Raw genomic sequence first — 22,911 nt, forward strand, 5'->3', positions numbered from 1 at the left:
TTATCAAGCTTCTTCGGAGCTTGCTGATGAGCTGATCATTTCAATCAGGTGTGATGCAGCAAGGAGAGCTGGGAAAAAGGCAGGAAAGCGGTCCTTGAGGACCGGAGTTGGACATTGTCTGCTTAAATATGACAATGTTCTAAATCAGGGGGCTTCAATCCTGTTCCTCGAGGGCCAGCATCCTGCCTGTTTTCCATCTCTCCCTGCAGCAACACACACCTGAATCAACTGATCAGGATCGTTATCCAGCTTCTGCACACTTTGCTGATTCTCATCATTTGAATCAGGTGTGTTGCAGCAGGGAGAGATGGAAAACAGGCAGGACACCGGCCCTTGAGAAAGAGGATAGAAGACCCCTGTTCTAGGTAATACCTCTTTCTTTTGTAGAAAATCCAGCTTTAAGAAAATATGTCTTACTATGTTTTCAATGCAAGAATGTAAATAACAAAACATTAGTCTCAAAAATATATTAATTAAAAAAAAAAAAGTAATTTTTTAGCCCCTCTGGGGGCGGCCATTTTGTCAATTCTGTCGACTGAAAATTACATCTCAAACTGCTCAGTGCTCAGGTAACGACCAATCACGGCTGACCTATTTCTGAAGCCTAGCCATGATTGGGCGTTACCTGAGCAGTTGTGATGTCATTTTCAGTCGACATAAGTGACAAAATGGCCACTCGTGAGATGGCTAAAAAGGGGTGGATTTTGCTGCTTAACTCATATTCCACAAACGCAATACTAATAATCAGAATGCCAGCTTTCAACTAGTGGGACTGCTAGGAACATTTTCTTGAAAAAGAAAAAAAAAAGAAACATGTTTGGGTTGATTCCCACTTTAAACAGATTTTTTTTCTGTGTCAATGTGAGCTTGAGATATCCGACAAGGACCTTTACTAGACATTGAAATAATATATAGGCCTACGTGCGAGCTTTGCACACTTGTTACCTTTTACATGTATCGTCACTGTCCTCAGCTCTGAACTGTAATCTTAAGGCACCTTTCGGTCCATTGACCTCAACCACAGCGGGGAAACATAAATGAAAGGGATGTCGTATTGCTTGCTTATTCAACTGGGGTTTCATTCCATCCCATTTCAGTAACAAGCAGTTTTCTAAGGGCCTCACGCTTGTAACCGAGTGCACCTGCTGCTCACACACACTTGTCCCAACTGCCACTGCCTTCTCTTCTGGGTCGTCGCCCTGCCAGTCCCTACGTCAAACATTTCTGTTTTCGGTGCACTCCACACTCAGAGATATATAATTTATTTACTATTTAGCCTGTTTTTTTATGAATTCATCAGTGGTTCGTTCAACAGCTCCGAAGGGGCAAATAATTTTTACCTTAAACATTCGTCAAAAATTATGTCAATGAAGGCATTTTATTTCTCAAATGCTTCTACTATGTACTGTGGTGGGATTCCTTTGGTTACAAGTAGTAAGTTCTAATATATACATTCTGAGAACAATTTCTCAGCAAGTTACAATTTCAACTATGAATTGACAAGCTTCAGTTACATAAAAAAGAGCTAACAAACATCTAACATGACAGTAGATTTCAACGTACTGTAGTTTTCAATTTTCATTTCACCAGACAATCTGTTATGAGTTTTTGTGTGCTTTATTCATGTCAATGCTATAGTGAATCCCAACCCCCAAAACAAAGTCCAACTCAATCTGAAGGGGAAGCAACGAAATAAGTATTCAAGATGTAATCAAATGTGTGGTCAGTGGATTTGTGTTTTCCTTCTAACAGAGTGCAGTAGAAAAAAATGTGACAGACCTTTACATTTGAAAATATTTATATAATTATGAATGTCATGGTTAAAATGCTGCAGGTGTCATTACTGAAGTGAAAAACAATTTGAATTACCATCTTTTTTTGTTTAAATCATAGTTCAATGAAGATGCCTTGGATCTGTAGCAAAACATATTACATGTCTCTCATGTCGGACGGTACCTTCGCATCTCCAAAATCATCACTTTTCAGGAAACAAAAAAAAACGGCATGTTTGTTGAGCCATTAATTGCATGGTCAAAGAGAGCAAGCCATTTCCAACACTTCAGATAGGTCAATAACAAAAGAGCCACGGGGGGCCTGCCCAATATTAGAGATTTCTGAACAAATGTTGAATTTGTCCAAATTTGGATTTGGGAGGTTTCTGTCCCGACAGTTCAATCTGATGAGACAGTGGTTAATTCTGATGAGGCAATGGGCACGTAGGAATGTTTAATCTTACAAAAGCCATCTAAAGTTGACAATCTTAATAGATATGGGGAAAGATAATGCCCATATCGTCGTCGATGTCCTGTGAAAATCACTTCTGTCCATTTTTTTTTCAATTTTCTTATTTTTACATGAATAGTGTTTCCGCATTAACAGACATTGCCTTAACATGAAAATTAAAAACATTTTCAAAATTGGACACAAGTGTTTTTCACAGAACAGCGATGATATATCAGTTTAGTATCCTTGTATCTGTCAGAGACACTCTGTCCTTAACTCATTCAGTACCAGGCATTTTCAGACCCTCGTTTACCTTAAGGTTTGAAAAAAATAGAAAAAAATAAAGTAAGTTCCTGGACTGTGGCTGGACTGTGAAAAGACATAAATATGTCTTTGGGATTTAATGAGTTAATTTCTAAACCACTGCTCCAAAGCTTACAAGGAATGTTCTTGATGAGAAAGTCCAAAATCAGAGTAAAGGGATGTGATGCCCTTCTATGTGATGTCCTTCTGCCTGGGTGGCCTGTGAATGTTCCTGATCACACACTTTACCATCCATTCGATGCCTTCATTTACTCCATCCCTGCATCAGAAATGCACATAGAATTGAGCTCCAAGATAATTTTTGAAGAAAATAATGTGGCAATACTGAAGTTGCCTACTCACCCTGTGAGGGCAGTGCATGGCTGCACTAAACAATCTCGCTTGCCAATCTTGGGTGCGCAGTCACTGAAGGCTGTTTTAATATCTGGCACGGACAAACAGTTCTGATGAAGGAGCAGACACAAGACATGATAAGACTGCAACACATCTGTTACAAAATGACAAGTGTTTACTGAATTAGGGAAGTTTTCAGCCAACATCCATCCACTTGACCATGCAACTGAACTATGTTTTGTTGATTTGGTGTATGTATGAAAAATGAAAACGTTTATCTGCATTTAACTGCCGCTCCTTGAGCCATCACCTTATCATGGTTGAGGGTGTTTGTGTGTCCCAATGACCCTAGGAGCTAAGTTGCTTTATGCCCATGGCAGGGTCACGCATGGCAAACAGGTCCTTGGTGAGGGAACAGACAAAGCATGGCTCAAAAGACCCCTTATCACGAGTACAATATGTGGACAATGTTATACCTTGCCCGGACACAGGTCACTGGGGCTCCCCTCTGGAGCAAGGTCTGTGGTAAGGCTCAATAGCGAGCGTCAATGGGGACCGGCCGGGCAACGTCCGAAAGGACAATGTCGGTCTGCCTTCCCATGGACTCACCACCTGTGGTAGGGACCAAAGAGGTGTGAATTGGGCAACTGGCCAGAGGCAGGGACCATCGCAGTCCGATCCCAGAGGCAGGGACCATCGCAGTCCGATCCCAGGCTACTAAAGTTGGCTCTAGGGATGTGGAATGTCACCTCTCTGGCAGGGAAGGAGCCCAAGCCAATGTGTGAGGTTGAGGCATTCCAACAAGATATAGTCAGGCTCACCTCCACACACAACTTGGGTTCAGGTACCAGTTCTCTTGAGAGGGATCGGACTCTTTTCCACTCTGGAGTTGCCCACGGTGAGAGATGCCAAGCAGGTGTGGGTATACTTACTGTATGTGGGTATACTTATTGGTGCCTGGCACTGCACCTGTAAATTGGGGTTTACCCCAGTGGACGAGAGTGCCCTTGGGTGGGGGGACCTGACTATTGTTTGCGCCTATACACAAAACAGCAGTTAAGAGTACCCACCCTTTTGGTGTACTGGAAAGTGCGCCTCCTGGGGACTCCATCATTCTGCTGGGGGACTTCAATGCTCACGTGGGCAATGAAAGTGACATCTGGAAAGGCATGATTGGGAGGAACGGGCCCCCCAATCAGAACCCACCTGGTGTTTTGTTATTGGATTTTTTTGGCTTGTCATGTGCTGTTCATAACTAACACAATGTTCAAGTGTAAGGGTGTCCATATGTGCACTTAGGTGTAATTACGTGCACCAGGACACCCTAGGCCGCAGTTCGATGGTCAAGTTTGCGGTTGCGTCAACAGACTTGTGGCCGCATGTCTTAGACACTCGGGTGAAAAGAGGGATTGGTTGGTGCGGCGGGGTTGGTGCGGCGGTGCCTATCGGCTTCAACCCCCAAACCCATTGGTGGACACCGGTTAGGTGGGGGATGGTGTAAGCTAAAGGAGGAGTCCTATTGGGCCTTTTGGGCCAGTGGAACTCCTGAAGCAGCTGATGGGTACTGGCTGGTCAAACGGAATGTAGCTTTGGTGTTCGCTGAAGAAAAAATGCGGTCATGGGAGGAGTTCGGCAAGGCTATGGAAAACGACTTCTGGATGGCTTTGAGGAAATTCTGGTCCACCATCCGACATCTCATGATGGGGAAGCAGTGCACCATCAACACTGTATAGTGGGAGGATGCCCAGGAGATGACCCAGGGCATGCTGGAGAGCCTAAGTCTCCCTGCTGGCCTGGGAAAACCTCTGGATACCCCCGTAAGAGTCGGATGAAGTGGCTTCGGAGAGGAAATCTAGGATTCCCTGTTAAAGCTACTACACCCCGTGACCAGACTCAAGTAAGATGGATGAATGGATGGATGAATGCATTTGACTGAACAGAACAATACAGTACCAGCACGTCCTGTTTGTTGGCTAGGACGAGGAGCGGTACACCTTCTAACACATCACTGCTGATCATCTTCTCTGGAATGAGGTGAGAAACAACTAATTACAATTGGCAGACAGTCACATTCAATTATACACATTTTTAAAATCAGAATTCAAATCATTTGATATGCTCAATGCATTTTGCACATCTTAACAATATAGAAACAATAATCAATACATTTAATTACATTTGCTACCATCAAAGTGAATACTACAAAATCAAACAAATATTACAAGGAAACCCTTGCTTAAATAGTTCAGTGTTTTCTTCCATCATTTTCCAGTCCGACGTGCCGACTTCTTGGCCGACGTGACAGTCGGCCACCACGGCCGATGTGGGATTGGTGTGTAGATGCCTTAAGATTTTTTTCCCCTGGAAAAATAAAGATTTTTTTTCACCCTCAAAAAAAGAGTCTTTTGGGGGAAGTCAACCCCCCAAAATTATTTGCAATAATATGTTCTATGTGCCTTCACTAGTTTAAACATGGCATTCTGATTAATATTGCGTTTGTTTTGTTGCTTAACTCATAAGCAGCAAAATCCACCATCTCAGGGGGCATCCATTTTGTCACAAAATGAGATAGATCACAGTTGCCCAGGGCTCAGGTAACGACCAATCACGGCTCATGTGTTTTCTGAAGCTGAGCCATGATTGGTCGCAACTGTGATGTCATTTTCAGTCAACAGCATGTGTCAAAATGGCCGCCCACTGAGATGGGCAAAACCAGGTGGATTTTACTGCTTAACTCAAACTCCACAAATGCAATATTAATAAGAACGCCTGCATAGAACATATTCTTGTAAAGAAAATTTTTGGGTTGACTTTCTCTAATTGCTTAATAGATATTTACTTTTAATACCCTATGTGAACTTCATTAGCATTAACCTAGAATTGGAAATTAAAAAATATATATTTGTACTCAATTCACAAAAAATGTAAAGGTCTGCTCTTTTGTTTGAACTCTTCACTCAAGGAACTCTTTTGTCATACCAACACACATTTACACTTTATATGGCAGGAAATACAAGAGCGCAATAAGTCCCAAGACTTGTGAAAATAAAAATATTTTTAGTTTACTTTACGAAATTCCAATTCTATAATGAAGTCAAGATTTTGGAGCTGGACAGGATGATTCAGTAGAAGACTTTACTTGATGTTCATACCACTTGAGAATGGCTAAAACAAGACTTAATTTAACCACACTGTTTCAACCATGGTTAAAATGAACATCATACGCATATAGAAGCAGGCTGAAAACTCAGTCTATGTGTAGAGTGACTTACCAAAGGCTTCCTTTGATTCCGAAAGTCGTTCTTCATCAGTTGAGTCTATCACATAGATAACTCCATGCGACTCCGCGTAGTACTAAATGTAAAAAAAAAAAAAAAACACTGTTAAATACATGGGAATCTCTCACTCTTTCTGAATGTTCTGATCTCCTGTTTCAATGCCTGTGTTAAGAAATAATATGCTGCCCAGAGGAGTTTTCATTGCCTGGATTAATTTCCATTACTGATGTCATGTTTGTAAGATTGTAAACTAGTTGATTCTGCTTTCACTGTCTTTGTTGTTGTATTATTGTGGTTTTATGTTAGATGTAAAGTGCTTTGTTACAGCTGCAGCTGTTGTGAAATGCGCCATATAAATACATTTGTATTGTATTGGTATGCACAGATTAAATGTAAGTATAAAGTGTTGATTATCTAAAAATGAAACTGGTTGGTCGTTCAAGTGGAAATGTGTGTTTTTTTTGTTTTCTGTATTTATAAGTAGGGCTGTCAAGAGATTAAAAAAATAAGAGATTAATTATAATCTGCAATTAATTGATCTAATTAATCTATGTTTTTAATCTCATTTAAAAATTGCTGAGAAATGTCCCAAAGGGCCCCCGTTGTCTGTAAGCATGTATCTGTATTTATGGTGTATATCTTTTTTTCAATTACCCAATCATTTGCTACCTTTAACTGTTTTTCGCATTTATCAGCCAAGTCCCTGGTTTCTGTTTTTACGATAATCAGTGCAAAATGAGTTGAAGTTCCACTCACCATCAATAAAGTGTCCAGTCACTCCCAAATAACTGTGGTTGCGAGTTGAGGTCCATTGATCTGCGGTTATAGCAAATTTGTCCGAATCCCACATCGAAACGTCAAGTTTGCTTTTCTTTTCACGGTCATACATCTTGCTGATTTTAGTTATCACTGCAGTCCTGCATGGTGATTTGTATGATGGGTCATTGGACGCTAATTGAAACATCTCAATGAATCCCTTGTCTTCAACTATGTTGATCGGCCTGCAGTTTATCGCTATTCACTTGGCAAGAACATTCGTCAGCCCGTCGGTCGCCGACTTGCGCATACGCGGACTGTTCTTGAGTTTAATTTGGTTTTGCACTATATTAGCGTCTTCGTTGCTATCATTAGCTGTGGCTTTAGTTGTGGCTGGTTACTTTGCATGTGGTAGGCTTGAACTGTCCTTCTTACAAAGAAAGCATATCACTCTTCCTTTATCAATAGTGCCGTCAGGGCATTTTTTAAATTGACCATTTATTGGACCAACAACTCTCAAATGCTTCACCATTTTCACATCTTCTCTCTGATCCTGAACTTGCCCTCCTACCTACGATAGGAGCCTATCAGTTTCTGCCAAACACAATGACTGCCAATCAGTGTTCACTTCAGGGTGTGACACTGACCATTGTTTTTTACACCCCCAACAGCTCAAGCACAAGCATCAAAATGGATGACAAGTCTTGGGACTGATTTTTGGAAATATTTATGTCATTTAAATGTCTCTGCTGTTATTCCCTAATGACATTTTGAGCTGCAGTAAATACTGGTGTACCACTGCCAATTAGAGCAATCAGAATAAGAAAAAGGTGTTAACTACAGCAATCACAATGGGAAATAAATGTATTTGATATGGGCGGCACGGTGGTCGACTGGTTAGCACGTCCGCCTCACAGTTCAGAGGTCGTGGGTTCGATCCCGGCTCCGGCCTCCCTGTGTGGAGTTTGCATGTTCTCCCCGTGCCTGCGTGGGTTTTCTCCGGGCACTCCGGTTTCCTCCCACATTCCAAAAACATGCATGGTAAGTTGATTGGATACTCTAAATTGCCCCTAGGTGTGATTGTGAGTGCGGATGTTTGTCTCTGTGTGCGCTGCGATTGGCTGGCAACCAGTTCAGGGTGTCCCCCGCCTACTGCCCAAAGACAGCTGGGATAGGCTCCAGCACGCCCCGCGACCCTTGTGAGGAGAAGCGGTACAGATAATGGATGGATGGATGTATTTGATATGTGAAGTGTCACCCAGCGAGAGAAAAAAAAAAAAGGCATCATGACAACACCCATTCTCATACATTGGCCACCGTATTCAGAATAAAGTTGAATAACAAAACTGCAATTTACCGAAAAGTGCATTTTCCTACTCATTCATCACTGTGATATGTAGACTTTTAGTCATGTTTGGGTGTATCCTGGCGTCACACTAATAAGTCATCATGGTTTGTGCAAGATGCCTCAGGAATACAGCCTAGTAAATGATGCGGACTAAAAGCGTGTAAATTGAATGTTAACCCATCATCCAGGCTGTCACGTTTGACTTGCTCGCTAAAGTACTGAGTGTGTGTGTGTGCGTGAGCGCGTTTATATTTGTCGGTTCAACTCGGCGACTGTTTTCTGAGTGTGTGTGTTTAAGCTTTTGTTTAACGTGCTTGCGCGGTCGCCAAGTTTTCCTAGTAATCCATATGGCTCGTGGTGCAACAGAATTGCTCTTCACGGTGACCGTTTTGGCACATCTAACAATGTTCTTCCCACCTCCGTCAGTCTTGTCAGTTGTCAACCCCAAACCATTTACAGACTACAGACGACGTGGACTCGCAACTCGCTATGAATCCCCGCCCGACACTCCTCCGTATTTGAAACAGCTCGGCTGCAGTGCGGACAGAGTTACGTGACCGGGTCCTGCCCGCTGATTCAGCAAATGAGTATCACTTCATCCTCCTATGTCGTCAATGCACACTAATTTCCAGCATTTCCTCTTCCGTTTCCGGCGCCGCGCGAGTGGCAGCCCGCTACAGTAGCTCCGGCTCATCGGTGAGCCTTTTCGTGTGTTTTTGTTCTTTAATATTACTCTACCTCATACCTTTTTCATATAGTTGATAGTCGTAACTTGCGTAGCAATGGACACCCAAACTGCGGTATTCTTGCTGCTGCTGATTGCTATTTTTTGCGCGATCGTGTCCGGCGACTTGGCTCGGAGCCGAGCCCCCATTGTTTAAAGCCGGAGTCAGCTGTTAGCACTCCGTGCTAACCATGCGCCGGCTCCCGGGGCGAGACCCGATATCCCCCGTGAGCTGAGGAGGAAGAGACGGGGATCTCGTGCGGGGGTTAAGCGCCGGGAAAGGAGGAGACGATACCATCCCGTCCTCCCGTCTGTTATCATGGGGAATATTAGATCGCTCCCCAACAAGATGGACGAGCTAGCGGCGCTTACCCGGCACGAGAGGGACTTCCGGGAGGCTAGCCTGATGCTATTCACGGAGTCGTGGCTAACAGCGCTAACGCCGAACGCGGTCGTTGAATTGGACGGCTTCTAAATCATACGCGCGGACAGGACGCTGGAGAGTGGAAAGAGGAAAGGAGGAGGGCTGGCTGTGTTTGTGAACGATAGATGGTGTAATCCTGGGCACATCACGATTAAGGAGCAGTTTTGCAGCAGGGATATTGAGCTGCTAGCTGTTGGCATGAGGCCATTCTACATCCCGCGAGAGTTTAGTCATGTGATCGCGGTGACCGTCTACGTCCCACCAGCTGCCAGCGGCGACACAGCCTGTGATGTCTTGACTGCAGCAGTGAGCAGGCTACAAACACAGCACCCAAATGCCCTGGTACTCTGGTGACTTCAATCATGCCTCCCCTTCCTCCTCTCTGCCTTCATTCACACAGTATGTCACCTGCCACACCAGAGACAATAAAACACTGGACCTTTTCTATGCCAACACCAAGGAGGCATACACATCACTGCCCCTGCCCCCGCTGGGCAAAGCTGATCACAACCTGGTGGCTCTCCAGTCTGTGTACAAACCTCTGGTCCGCAGGCAGCCAGCTGTGACCCGCACGGTTCAGAGATGGTCTGGAGAGGCCGAGGAGGCCTTAAAGGACTGCTTCAGCACAACTGTGTGGGAAGTATTCAGCGATGCTCACGGGGAAGACATTAGTAGTCTAACGGACACTGTTACAGACTATATAAATTTCTGCATGGAGAACACCATACCCACCAGGACAGTAAGGTGTTTCTCCAACAACAAACCCTGGATCACACCAGACATAAAAGCTCTCCTGAAGGAGAAGAGGAGGGCTTTTGCGTCAGGCAACATAGAGGAGCGGAGGACTGTGCAGCGCCAGCTGAGGAGGAGGATCAGAGAGGGGAAAGGGTCCTACAGGAAGAGGATGGAGGAGCAGCTGCTGCAGAATAACGCCAGGGGAGTCTGGAGGGGCCTGAAGACCATCTCAGGCCACGAACAACCCAAGACCCGGACTGGGGGGGACCTGCAGTGGATCTCTGAATCTGAACTGAATCTCTTTTTCAATAGGTTCGATCAGATGCCTGCCTCCACTCAGTCTCTCCTGCTGCAGCCTCCACCTACTCCTCCTGCTGGGTGTGTCACCCCCTCCCCCCTTTTCTCCACAGTCTCCAGCTCCCAGCTACACCAGATAGTCACCACTCCCTCCTGCCCAGCCTTGGCCTTCACAACATCTCAGGTGAGGAACCAGCTGAAGAAGATGAAGAAGATGAAGGCAGCGGGTCCAGATGGCATCAGCCCCCAGCTCCTCAAATCCTGCGCAGACCAGCTGTGTGGAATTGTCCAGCACATGTTCAACCTTAGCCTGAAGCTGGGCAGGGTCCCCCAGCTATGGAAAACATCCTGCCTGGTCCCGGTGCCAAAGACCCCCCACCCGAAGGAGCTCAACAGCTTCAGACCAGTGGCGCTGACGTCTCACCTGATGAAGACCCTGGAGAGACTGGTCCTTGTCCACCTGCGCCCCCTGGTGAGCTCCTCAATGGACCCACTCCAGTTCGCATATCAGCCTGGCATCAGTGTGGATGATGCCATCATCTACCTCCTCCACACTTCACTCTCCCACCTGAGAAGGCGGGGAGCACTGTGAGGATCACGTTCTTTGATTTCTCCAGTGCTTTCAACACCATCCAGCCCACCCTACTGGGAGACAAGCTGGAGCGGGCGGGGGTGGCCCACCACCTCACCACATGGATCCAGGACTACCTCACAAACCGGCCACAGTATGTGAGGACACAGGACTGTGTGTCTGACGTGCTCCTCTGTAGCACGGGGGCCCCACAGGGAACTGTCTTGGCTCCCTTCCTGTTCACCCTCTACACCTCGGACTTCAACTACAACACCCCTACCTGTCACCTGCAGAAGTTCTCTGACGACTCTGCGATTGGCCTCATCACAGGCGGAGATGATCGGGAGTGCAGAGAACTTACTCAGGGTTTTGTGGACTGGTGCCAGCAGAACCGCCTCCTGATCAATGCGGGGAAATCCAAAGAAATGAGGCGCCAGCACTCTTCACCTGCACCAGTGAATATCCGGGGAACAGATGTTGAGAGAGTCTCAACTTACAAGTACCTGGGTGTTCATCTGAACAATAAACTGGACTGGTGCGACAACACAGACGCCCTCTATAGGAAGAGTCAGAGCAGACTCTTCCTACTCAGGAGACTGAGGTCTTTTGGGGTTCAGGGGACACTCCTCAGGAACTTTTATGACTCGGTGGTTGCATCAGTCATCTTCCAGGGAGTGGTCACCTGGGCAGGCGGCGTCTCGGCCCGGGATAAGAAGCGGCTGGACAAACTGGTCAGGAGGGCCGGCTCTGTCCTGGGCTGCTCCCTGGACTCGGTGGGGCACAGGAGGATGTTGGCCAAGCTGTCATCAATGCTGGACAACCCGGACCACCCCCTCCAGGGCACCCTAACAGCACTCCACAGCTCCTTCAGTGACAGACTGTTACACCCTCGCTGTGCAAAGGAGAGATTCCGCCGCTCCTTCTTGCCTGCTGCTGTCAGACTCTTTAACAAGAACATTGTGTAGTCTCTACAAACTGGCGGACATTAGTGCAATTGTGCAGTCCTGCACCTGAGCTCATATCGTGCAATACCCAATATTCCCCACTACTGTAATACCGTGCAATACTCAGCATTCCCCACTACTGTTAGTCTAGTTTTAGTTTTATCCAATGCTGTCCCTTACATTTCACTATAGCACTGCAGCACTGTCACTTACTTAGAGTATTTTTTCCTCTGTACTATGTACAGGCCGAAATGAGTGTTCCTCATACTTTTTATGTAGATGTAGGTTGGTGTGTATATACATGTGTACATACACATGTTGCTGCGTATATTTACATAGGTTTGATCCTAAATGTTTGCCGTCAATGTTATACATTAATGGCCACATTATGCCGCCGTCCCTGTGTGACCTATATCTTTGCTGCTGTAACAATGAACATTTTCCCACTGTGGGATCAATAAAGGCATATCTTATCTTATCGTAATTTGCGGCCATCGGCTGACTCGCTTTTCGAGGCAGTCGTAATACTCAATGTAAAATTACATATCGTGAAAGCAAGATTGACGATGATATCGATAACGATATATATCGCCCACCACTAGCAGCAGCCCTAGTCAACTGTTTTAACTGCAGCTCATTTTACATCTGCCACTGAGAACACAGATAAGTTTCAACTTGAAGTTTAAAAAAAGCTTAAATAGCAGGACTTTACAGAGATGCTGTTGAAAAAAAAATCCTTTTAACAGACACCACCGCACGACTGGTGGTTGTTATTGCTAGAAGCTACTTACTTTATCCCAAAGAGACTGGAGCTCCTCTTGGCCTCCCAGATCCCAGAACATTAGACGAGCCTTGCCCACATCAATAGTTCCAACTGTAAAAGATTCAAATTAGCACAAGTAATCTTGACAATATACATATACATATCTAGATAATAAACACGTATACAATGAGTTCGGAAAGTATTCAGACCCCTTGAAATTTTTCACTTTCTGTGTCATTGCAGCCATTTGCCAAAATCAAAAAAGTTCATTTCTCATTAATGTATACTCAGCACCCCATCTTGACAGAAAAAAAACTGAAATGTAGAAATCTTAGCAAATTTAAGAAAAAAGAAAAACTGAAATATCATATGGTCATAAGTATTCAGACCCTTTGCAGCGACCTTCATATTTAACTCACATGCTGGCCATTTCTTCTGATCTTCCTTGCGATGGTTCTGTTTTATTGGAGTCCAGCTGTGTTTAATTACACTGATTGGACTTGATTAGGAAAGGCACATACCTGTCTATATAAGACGTTACAGCTCACAGTGCATGTCAGAGAAAATGAGAATCATGAGGTCGAAGGAACTGCCCAAGGAGATCAGAGACAGAATTGTGGCAAGGCACAGATGTGGTCATGGTTAGAAAAAAATTCTGCAGCCCTCAAGGTTCCTAAGAGCACAGTGCATAATCCTCAAATGGAAGAAGTTTGGGATGACCAAACCTCTTCATCGTCCTGGGCCTCCAGCCAAACAGGGCAATCGTGGGAGAAGAGCCTTGGCGAGAGAGGTAAAGAAGAACCCAAATATCACTGTGGCTGAGCTCCAGAGATGCAGTTGGGAGATGGGAGAAAGTTCCACTAAGTCAACTATCACTGCAGCCCTTCACCAGTCGGGGCTTCATGGCAGAGTGGCCCGACGGAAGCCTCTCCTCAGTGCAAGACACACGAAAGCTCGCAAAAAAACACATGAGGGACTCCAAAACAATGAGAAATAAGATTCTCTGGTCTGATGAGACCAAGATTGAACTTTTCGGTGTTAATTAAGCGGTATGTGCGGAGAAAACCAGTCACTGCTCATCACCTGCCCAATACAATCCCTACAGTGAAACATGGTGGTGGGAGCATCATGTTGTGGGGTTGTTTTTCAGCTTCAGGGACAGGACGTCTGGTTGCAATTGAAGGAAAGATGAATACGGACAAGTACAGAGATATCCTGGAGGAAAACCAGAGTGCTCAGAATCTCAGACTGGGCCGAAGGTTAACTTTTCCACAGGACAATGCCCCAAGCACACAGCTAAAATAAAAAAGGAGTGGCTTCAGAACAACTCTGTGACTGTTCTTAACTGGCCCAGCCAGAGCCCTGACCTAAACCCAATTGAGCATCTCTGGAGATACCTGAAAATGGCTGCGCACCAACGTTCACCATCCAACTTGACAGAACTGGAGAGGATCTTCAAGGAAGAATGGGAGGGGATCCCCAAATCCATGTGTGAAAAACTTGTTGCATCATTCCCAAGAAGACGCATGGCTGTAAATGCTCAAAAGGGTGCATCTATCTGAATACTTATGAAGATATGATATTTCAGTTTTTCTTTTTGAATAAACATGCAAACATTTCTACATTTCTGTTTTTTTTCTGCCAAGGGGTCTGAATACTTTCCGTAGCCACTGTATATGCACACAAACACGCCGAACCTCACTTACTGTTCAGTCCAACTGTACTTGTGATCTTGGACAAATTCATTCCCTTGTAGTTCTTGCTGAACTTTGTTTTGGTTTGTTCCAAAAAGGTCTATAAAGACAGTTATCACACATATAGGAAGGAGTTAACATTTATATTCCATGATTAGCATGACACGACAGTCACATAGTCCAATGGTTATGCTGCTAAACCAAACAAAGAGAGGTTGACAAAAGAGTCTTCACTGTTAGCTTTAGAGGTGAATAAAATTACATAGTTTCAGTCAACTATTCAAAATAATATTTAGAGCTTGCACTAAGCTTTCAATACAAATGCCACACTTTTTCTTTGTGAGGCGATTTTTTTGTTTAAAGTATTTCACTATAGTTATTTAATCATTTTGAAGAGAATGCCAGGTGCCATTGCATGAACAACCAAGAAGTTAAAATACACAAGGAGTTTGTCTCAGGTAATTAAACAGACAAGCTAAGCAGTGACAGAGTTCTTGTTATTTCTTGGCAATAGGCAATTGTATGTTGCGGTGTTCTCGTTTACCCCCCTGTCCAAATGAACTGACATTACATCATTGTCAGTGCAAGTCCGTACTCCCAGAAAAAAAAAAGTATTTATTTAATCTAAAACGTCAGTGATACTTTTATCTATTTAATCTTAATTTATCCAGGTAAAGCAATTTCAGTGCAGATTCTCGTTTGCAATGTCACTGTAGCGAATATGCCTTACTGTGGACCACATCCTTCAGGTTATGAGACTGATTCAGCCAGATGCCATAATAATAATAATAAAAATAATAATACATTTTATTTGTATAGCGCTTTTCATATCACTTAAAGACGCTTCACAGCAAAAATAAGTGGGTAGAATAAAACCTGCTGTTAAAACAAAAACAGTTAAAAACAACAGAAGAAGAAAAAAATAGCAACGATTAAGTGATGTTAAAAACGCAAGGTGGAATAGGTGAGTCTTGAGGAGTGTTTTGAAGGATATGAGGTCTGTGCAGTTACGAATGTGTTGTGGAAGGGAATCCAGAGGGTGGTGGCGGCAACAGAGAAAGCTTGGTCCCCCCATGTTTTGTACTTGGTTGGGGGGATGGCAAGGAGGAGCGGAGGGTACGGGAAGGAGCGGAGAAGATCGGAGAGGTAGAAGGGGGCCTGGTTGTGAAGGGCTTTGTAGGTGAGTAGGAGGAGTTTAAATTTGGATTTGGTATTTCACAATGTTTCCTCTCATTATTGTAGGGTCGGAATGATCTGGCTCTGATGATGGGTTGAATGGGGTATCTGGTAGCAGGAGGGGGCAGTGACAGCGTGCGGGGTGGGGGGGTGGCAGTGGGGGCAACGTCCAGGGGGAAGTACTGTTAGGAGATGGAATGGAGGAGGGCGAAGTTACAGGTGTGCAGGTGTGTGATTTGAAGATAGTCATGTGGAGTGATGAACAACGTGCTGGATGTTTGCTGCCAGTATGCTTCTGCCCAGTTTGTCGGGGTGAAAACCATCAAGTCTGCTCCAGCCTCACTTAAAAACAATTGAATCGCCAGGGGACCCCGACAATTGGATTTTACAAGAGCCCCTTTTCCACCGCAGGAACCTTTAACTTTACCCTGGTAAAGTGGTTCCGCCTTTTGTTTCCACCCGAAAAATTTACCAGGCTAACGGATTGGCCCAGGGACATTCCTGGGGAGACTTCGGCCCTGCAAACGACCAGGGCCATTATGGCCCAGCAAGAACTCTTCCCAGGGGCGGGCTGCGCTGACGAACGCCGATTGGTCAGTCGAACTTGGGGGTGTGCTGTTCACGACGCCATTAGCCTTTAGCTCCGGTAACTGCTAACCGTCGCCTTGCTCGCTCGTCCAATATTTTAAAAGTAAAGGAAAAGTGAATGAATATAGACGGACGAATATGTGCAGGCTCTTGTAAGCATTTTCAAGGGACAAAGACATCCAAACCAACTTTGAATCGGCGACAAGGAGCGACCAGTATGCACCAGCTTATTACTGCAGAGCAAGGTGAGTTTAAACTGTTCGCACGGCAAAACAAGTCCGTGGAAGATGTAAAGTTAAAACAAGACGAATAAAAATCTCCCGGATCACAACAGAGTGGAAATGACCGTCAAGTGAGAAAATTGCATGACCATCTAGATGCCATGGGTCGCGTTCTTGGACACCGGAGCAATCGATTCTGTGGCTCTACTGACGAAGGTAAACACGAAATACTCAGGAATACTTGGAATATTGTCATTTAGTTATCTGTTGTAGTAATTTCCTGCGGAAACGCAAATTGTGTGAGTGCATGTGCACTGAAAATAGTTAGCTGTTCAAAGTCTCATCACTGAAATATTCATAAAACAGGATAGTGGATTTACTGTATTTACAGAAAGTAGATTTGTTTTGTAAGACACTGTACTATTCAGTTTAAAAATAAAACATTGCGTTTATATACAGTGTAAAAATGTACCTAAATAATGAAGGATTGCATTTTGAATAACTCCCACATCAAATACATGTTAAAAAGACAACTGTTAAAAATAAAATGCAAACGTAAGTCTTAAATTACAGGCCCATATAATCTAATAGTGAACTCTGAACTTTTTTGTTTCAAGTGACGAAATCATGAGCCGTCATCATCCGCTACACAGAAGGGCAGTGTCTCCTGCGACTCAGGCATCGCCAGTCCGAGTAAATTTCATTTTAAAATAACTTGTAGGGCACTTAAATTATTTACTGTTGCTCATTTTGCATGTCAAAATGTCAGCGGAAAAGGAGCCCAATCAACTCTTCCTGGATCCTGGATGTGTTGCGCTGCTGTTTCTGAGGCATGAAGGTAAAATACCTGTTACAGAAATACTTTGTTATGGTTTGATTTAGTTTGTCACCTGTTGCAGCCATTATCAGTAGCACTTTTGAGTTACTTATAGCAATAACAGGCTGATGCCAAAGGTAAGGCTCTGCCTCCTCAACATAGCTTCCACCTTTATAAACTCAAGTACAGTACTCGTGAAAAAAAGAAAATATTGCACATTAAATAAAAAACTGCACCTGAATAAATATATTTTCTTAAAAAACAACAACTGTTGAACACAAAATGCAAATGTCTGCATAAATCACTGACTTATATCCACTAATACTAAACTATGCCATTTTTCTGCACGTTTTTGATTTGCAGCTGTTGCACATACTGGAGAAGTTTCCAATGCAGGCCATCAGGCTACCAAGAAGCAACCCTCATCCAGCGTTTGCCCGTGTCAGTAAGATGTTTCACTTACAGTAACTTGTAGGACAATTCCGTTATTAAACATGCGTTTCTATCATCAATAGGAAACCGCGTAGGGGATGGGACCTTGGATGCAATCACAGAAATGGAAATCACAAGCCAGGAGTTTACTGTGGCAGAAAATGACATATGGCAAGCCAGACACTTGATCAATCAAAATTACCTTGAAATGAAACATAGTTGAATGTATGTTTGTGTATTGCTTACTTTGTGTATCCTGTTAACTTTGCATTGATGAATCGGCTTCTCTATGGTAATAATCATTTTCCTGGTCCGGTTTATGACCACTTGGAGCAACATTCCTACAAGCCTTTTGGAAACACTCGCATCAAGCATGCCAACACGAATTTTTGAAGTGATCAACAATAATGGTGGAGCTACTCATTACCAAGTCTGTTTTGGAGACTTTAATTTCTGTTTTAGGGTTTTTTTGGAGCTATGGTCTTAAACTTTTTATCAGCTGATGAACAGTTTATATCAGTTAAATTGTTCTTTTCAATAAATTGCATTCTCAAAACATTTGGTCTCTTGTTCCCATTTCTTCTTTTTGCATTTTGCAATTCTACAAAGAATCTTCTTAAGATTGGACACCTCACCACCTTTCCTTTTTCTTTAGGAGATAAAAAGGCCTGGCCCTTGTCTCTCGCTCTCTCTGAACTTCAAATAGATCCATCCATCCATTATCTAGACCACTTGTCCTCACAAGGGTCGCGGGCATGCTGGCGCCTATCCCAGCTGTCTTTGGGCAGTAGGCGGGGGACACCCTGAATTGGTTGCCAGCCAATCGCAGGGCACACAGAGACAAACAAACATCCGCACTCACGATCACACCTAGGGGCAATTTAGAGTGTCCAATCAACTTACCATGCATGTTTTTGGAATGTGGGAGGAAACCGGAGTTTCCAGAGAAAACCCACGCAGGCACGGGGAGAACATGCAAACTCCACACAGGGAGGCTGGAGCTGGGATCGAACCCACGACCTCTGAACTGTGAGGCGGACGTGCTAACCAGTCAACCACCGTGCCGCCCTCCACATAAATTAAAATAATAAAATTGTGCACAATTGTGGACAAAAATCCCACGTGACGAGATGTCTCACAAGATTGAGTCTGCGAGAACGAGACGAGAAGAGATTTTTGCTAAATTTCGAATATAAAAAAAATACCTAATGTAATTATTTCAGTTTTCGAAATGTTTTTTATCGAACAGACTGCAAGAAAATTAATCATCTAGCGCTAAAGTGCAAATTCAAACAGGAGTCACTTTCGTTACATGCTCTCAAATATTGCTGCAATAACAGCTAAAGCTGAGATCTTTCCTCTTACTGAATACTTTGACAAAATCAAACTGTGCTCGTGGGGCAGTAACACAATTGTATATAGTATTTTATGTTTATTTATTGGCTTAATTTATTTATATTTTTATTTATATTTCATATATTTGTTAATATTTATTGATATATTTATTAATAAATGTATCACTGCCTTATTGTTTGTTTTATGTATTGTATTGTTTTTAAAGTGCTTTGTTACACAGCTCTAGCTGTTATGAAATGCGCTATATAAATAAAATTGTATTGTATTGTAGAGTTCAACTTGTTTCTCAGTCGATCTTCGACAAAATGATTGTCACTGCGTCAGTGTCAAGATTTCTGCAACTCGTCATAGTTCTGGGCTTCTCAGAACTGCAGATACGGCACCCCGCTTCTCAAGATCGCGAGCCATTATGTCCAGAGTTGTTCTAGCGCACGATTACGTCCATAATTAGTTTGTGCGCGGGCAGCTTGAGGTGTCTTTATTTAGACGTCAAAAGTGCTGCTGCTGTTGAGCATCGGTGAAAAAAGGAAACTATACGCTTGACACGTCTAAACAAACATGATACGCGGCCAATTTTGGACCAGCTGCACTAGCGTTGCGTTCATTGCCTGCACGATAAGCACTTAATGTGTGGCTCAAAGCCAGCCTCACGTATCACCACATCCATGTTGCGAGCGTTGTCGGTCACAACAGCGACTCCGTGATTTGGCCTCGGAAGTTCCCATTCGGTGACAACTCCTTTTAGGACATCTGCTATATTCACCCGGACTCCAAAACACCATCAAATGAAAATAGATCTTGTGCTGTGCAGGGACGAGAAATCTTGTGGCGTTCTAATCCCGCGAGATCTCGTAGCACGACATCCCTACTTAGTACACATCATTTCCACCGAACTACGATGGTAACATTTAGCTTACATTCACACATGTAGAATTACAAGAAAGTTACGGTAATGTTAGGACTGTATGTGAATTTGGGGGGCATTCACCGGAGCGCCTCATCCAAACAGTCACTCGATTCAAAGAGCGTGGCTTCAGTAGCACTCCAATCCATTCCACAGAGCTCAACAACTCGCTCAACCCCGGCCCATACACGACCACAAAGACGGCGCGCATCTGCCGCTAGCATCTAACAGACGCACAGTTAGGCCGGTATGTGAATTTGGGGGGAATTCACCGGGGCGCCTCATCCAAAAAGTCACTCGATTCAAAGAGCGTGACCGGACACAGTGATAGGGAACAACGTGGCTACCGCTAACGGCTAACAGACTCCAAACATCTCTCGTTAGGACCCCTTAGCTGTCCAACAATATGCCCGACATAAATCAACGTAAAGAAAGGACCCATTAGCTGCCCGAAAACATGTCTTGTGTAAAACACACAAGTTAAACAGTAAACCATTTTAAAAGTTAACTTGCAGGCAACGCTACTCAACATTTTTTTCCCCTTGATCTCATTTGCGTCAAAGTGCATGCTTGATATGCACATAGGTGGTACCTCGCTCGCCGAATGTAATCTGTTCAATCGCCGCGTTCGGACAAACCCTTCATCAGACGCGCAACAGCGTGCCCATATTTCGAGGTGATGAGGTAGCAGCCAACCAGGAAGTAAAAAGTGAGGCTTTTCCTACTGATTTACAAAATGTATCTTTAATTGTTACAAAAGAAATCCCAGTCTTTGGTCATTTAAAAAAAAAAGAAAAGATGTATTTTTCAGTGTTAATACAGTAAACGCACTTTATTTATCAAGGCTTCCTCCATTGTCCTAATGCCGTGACTTGCAAACAGCCATCTATCTCCAAAGCTTATAAATCTTATTGCAATCGGGTTCCCTTACATTATTTTCGATTTGTGCAATGCAAGATTTCTGTTACTTGAATTGTGCTTTCTAAAATACTTGTATTCTTTGTTGCATTCTTATAATTCAATATATTTTAAAGAAAAGATATTTTCCTTCGGTTTGTGTGTTTGTGGAGGAAGGGTCAAAGGGTGTGAAATATTGCACAGGACGCCATTCAAGCTAGGACCGCCACTGGTGCTAATGTACATTACAAATTGCGTGTCAACTACCACACAGAAGTGTTGTTGCCGCATTTCTATTCGTTTTTTAGAGTAGCCTACGTCACCCCGATGCACTAACTTAAACCAAAGTAAATTTGTGGATCCTTCTGGTCTGTTCGAAACTTCTTTTGGGGAAATTCGGTTCTATAATTTCTGTGAAAGAGGTCAACTCACCTGCGATAAAATTCGAACTACAACAACTTCTAGCCACGATTAGCTATTGACTGTGGTAATTAAAATGAAAGTAGTAGTGGCAGAACCGTACCCAGTGTTTAGCAAACATAAACGATATCAAATACATGCACTTATTGCCTTGACTCGGACTGTCAACGTTTGAAAGGGACAAGCATAGATAAGAAAGCAAAACAAGTTCGCCTTTGTATCTTCACCATAAGAAAAAGTAACATTGGGCTGTAGGCCTCTACTTCACCAAGGTAAACTAAGACGATCAAAGTAAAAAAAATTTTTTCAATTACATGGGGATGTGAACAACCGAATGGGGAACCTCACAATACAAGCATGCCAGACAGATGAGGCAAAACCTACCGTTTTTCCAGCGTTGTCCAATCCAAGGATTAAAATGCAGTATTCGTCTTTTTGAAACATGTATTTATATAATCCAGATAATAAAGTATACATCGCGAGGAAGAATGTCCAAATGTCAATGTTAGACGTCTAAGTTCGGCCTACAGACGCTGATAAATTCGATTCATTCCAATGCGGTTCCATTGTTGACTAAAACATTTGATAGTGTTTAATAGCTAGAATCACAAATTCATAAAATACAACTGAAAGTGTCGACGTCTATTGACTAGTGAAGCGGACGTGGACCGTGATATGTGTGCGTACGCCAAACAGAATGTAGAGCGGTATGAATTGTGGGAAATGAAGTCAATGTTATTGTTGTCAACCTTCTTCCCGTTTGTGTCCACCCACATTTAAACTACATTTCCCAACACACAGAGTAATTTGTTACGTTCAACTATGAAGGACCAAAAGAGCCAAAAATGCAACATGTAAATACGACACAAAATAATGAGTTATTTGAATCCACCTAGCTATAATTATCCATCCACTTTCTATACCGCTTATCCCCCACAAGGGTCACGGGCGTGCTGGAGCCTATCCCAGCTGTCCTCGGGCAGTAGGCAGGGGACACCCTGAATTGGTTGCCAGCCAAACGCAGGGCACACAGAGACAGACAAACGTCCGCACTCACAATCACACCTAGGGGCAATTTAGAGTGTCCAATCAATCTACCATGCATATTTTTTGGAATGTGGGAGGAAACCAGAGTACCCGGAGAAAAAACACGCAGGCACGGGGAGAGACAACCGCCTAGCTATAATTAATGGGTGTTAAATAATAATTATAATAATATAATAGTAGTATGTCATGTCATCTTCCAAACCGCATATCCTATACAGGGTCGCGGGGAGTTGCTGGAGCCTATCCCAGCCGTCAACGGGCGAAGGCAGACTACACCCCGAACTGGTCGCCAGCCAGTCGCAGGGCACACACAGACACTGTCACTGAGCGGGAATCGATCCCACGCTGCCCGCACACAACTCAAGCGTGTGTACCACTACACTATCAGTGGACATATAATAGTAGTAAAAATTATATAATAATAATAATAATAATAATTTTCCCGTATTATTATTATTATTATATTATTATTATTATTGTTATTATTATTATTATTATGTGGTCCATGCCTCATTAATTGATTTATTCGCTCATAAACAACAGTGACGGACTAACACGACTCAACTTAACGTTTCTAAGTAAACCAGCACCCTATACTGTAGTGCATACTGTAGTGCAGGGGTAGGGAAGTCTGGTTCC

General features: G+C 43.6%; 1 protein-coding gene across 1 annotated transcript; it reads right to left on the reverse strand.

Annotated features, from left to right (window-relative positions):
* Positions 1-1,359: 1,359 nt before the first annotated feature.
* On the reverse strand, positions 1,360-21,934 carry arfrp1 (ADP-ribosylation factor related protein 1). Its single transcript, XM_086041338.1, has 7 exons — positions 21,610-21,934; positions 14,427-14,514; positions 12,749-12,831; positions 6,153-6,234; positions 4,834-4,904; positions 2,890-2,990; positions 1,360-2,806 (listed from the first exon to the last, which is right to left on the reverse strand). Exons 1-7 carry the CDS (start codon positions 21,700-21,702, stop codon positions 2,719-2,721), a joined length of 606 nt encoding a protein of 201 aa, XP_085897464.1. The 5' UTR covers positions 21,703-21,934; the 3' UTR covers positions 1,360-2,718.
* Between the last annotated feature and the right edge of the window lie 977 nt (positions 21,935-22,911).

Source organism: Filicampus tigris, chromosome 9 (assembly GCF_054856515.1).
Source record: "Filicampus tigris isolate MCC_2025a chromosome 9, RoL_Ftig_1.0, whole genome shotgun sequence".
NCBI lineage: Eukaryota > Metazoa > Chordata > Actinopteri > Syngnathiformes > Syngnathidae > Filicampus > Filicampus tigris.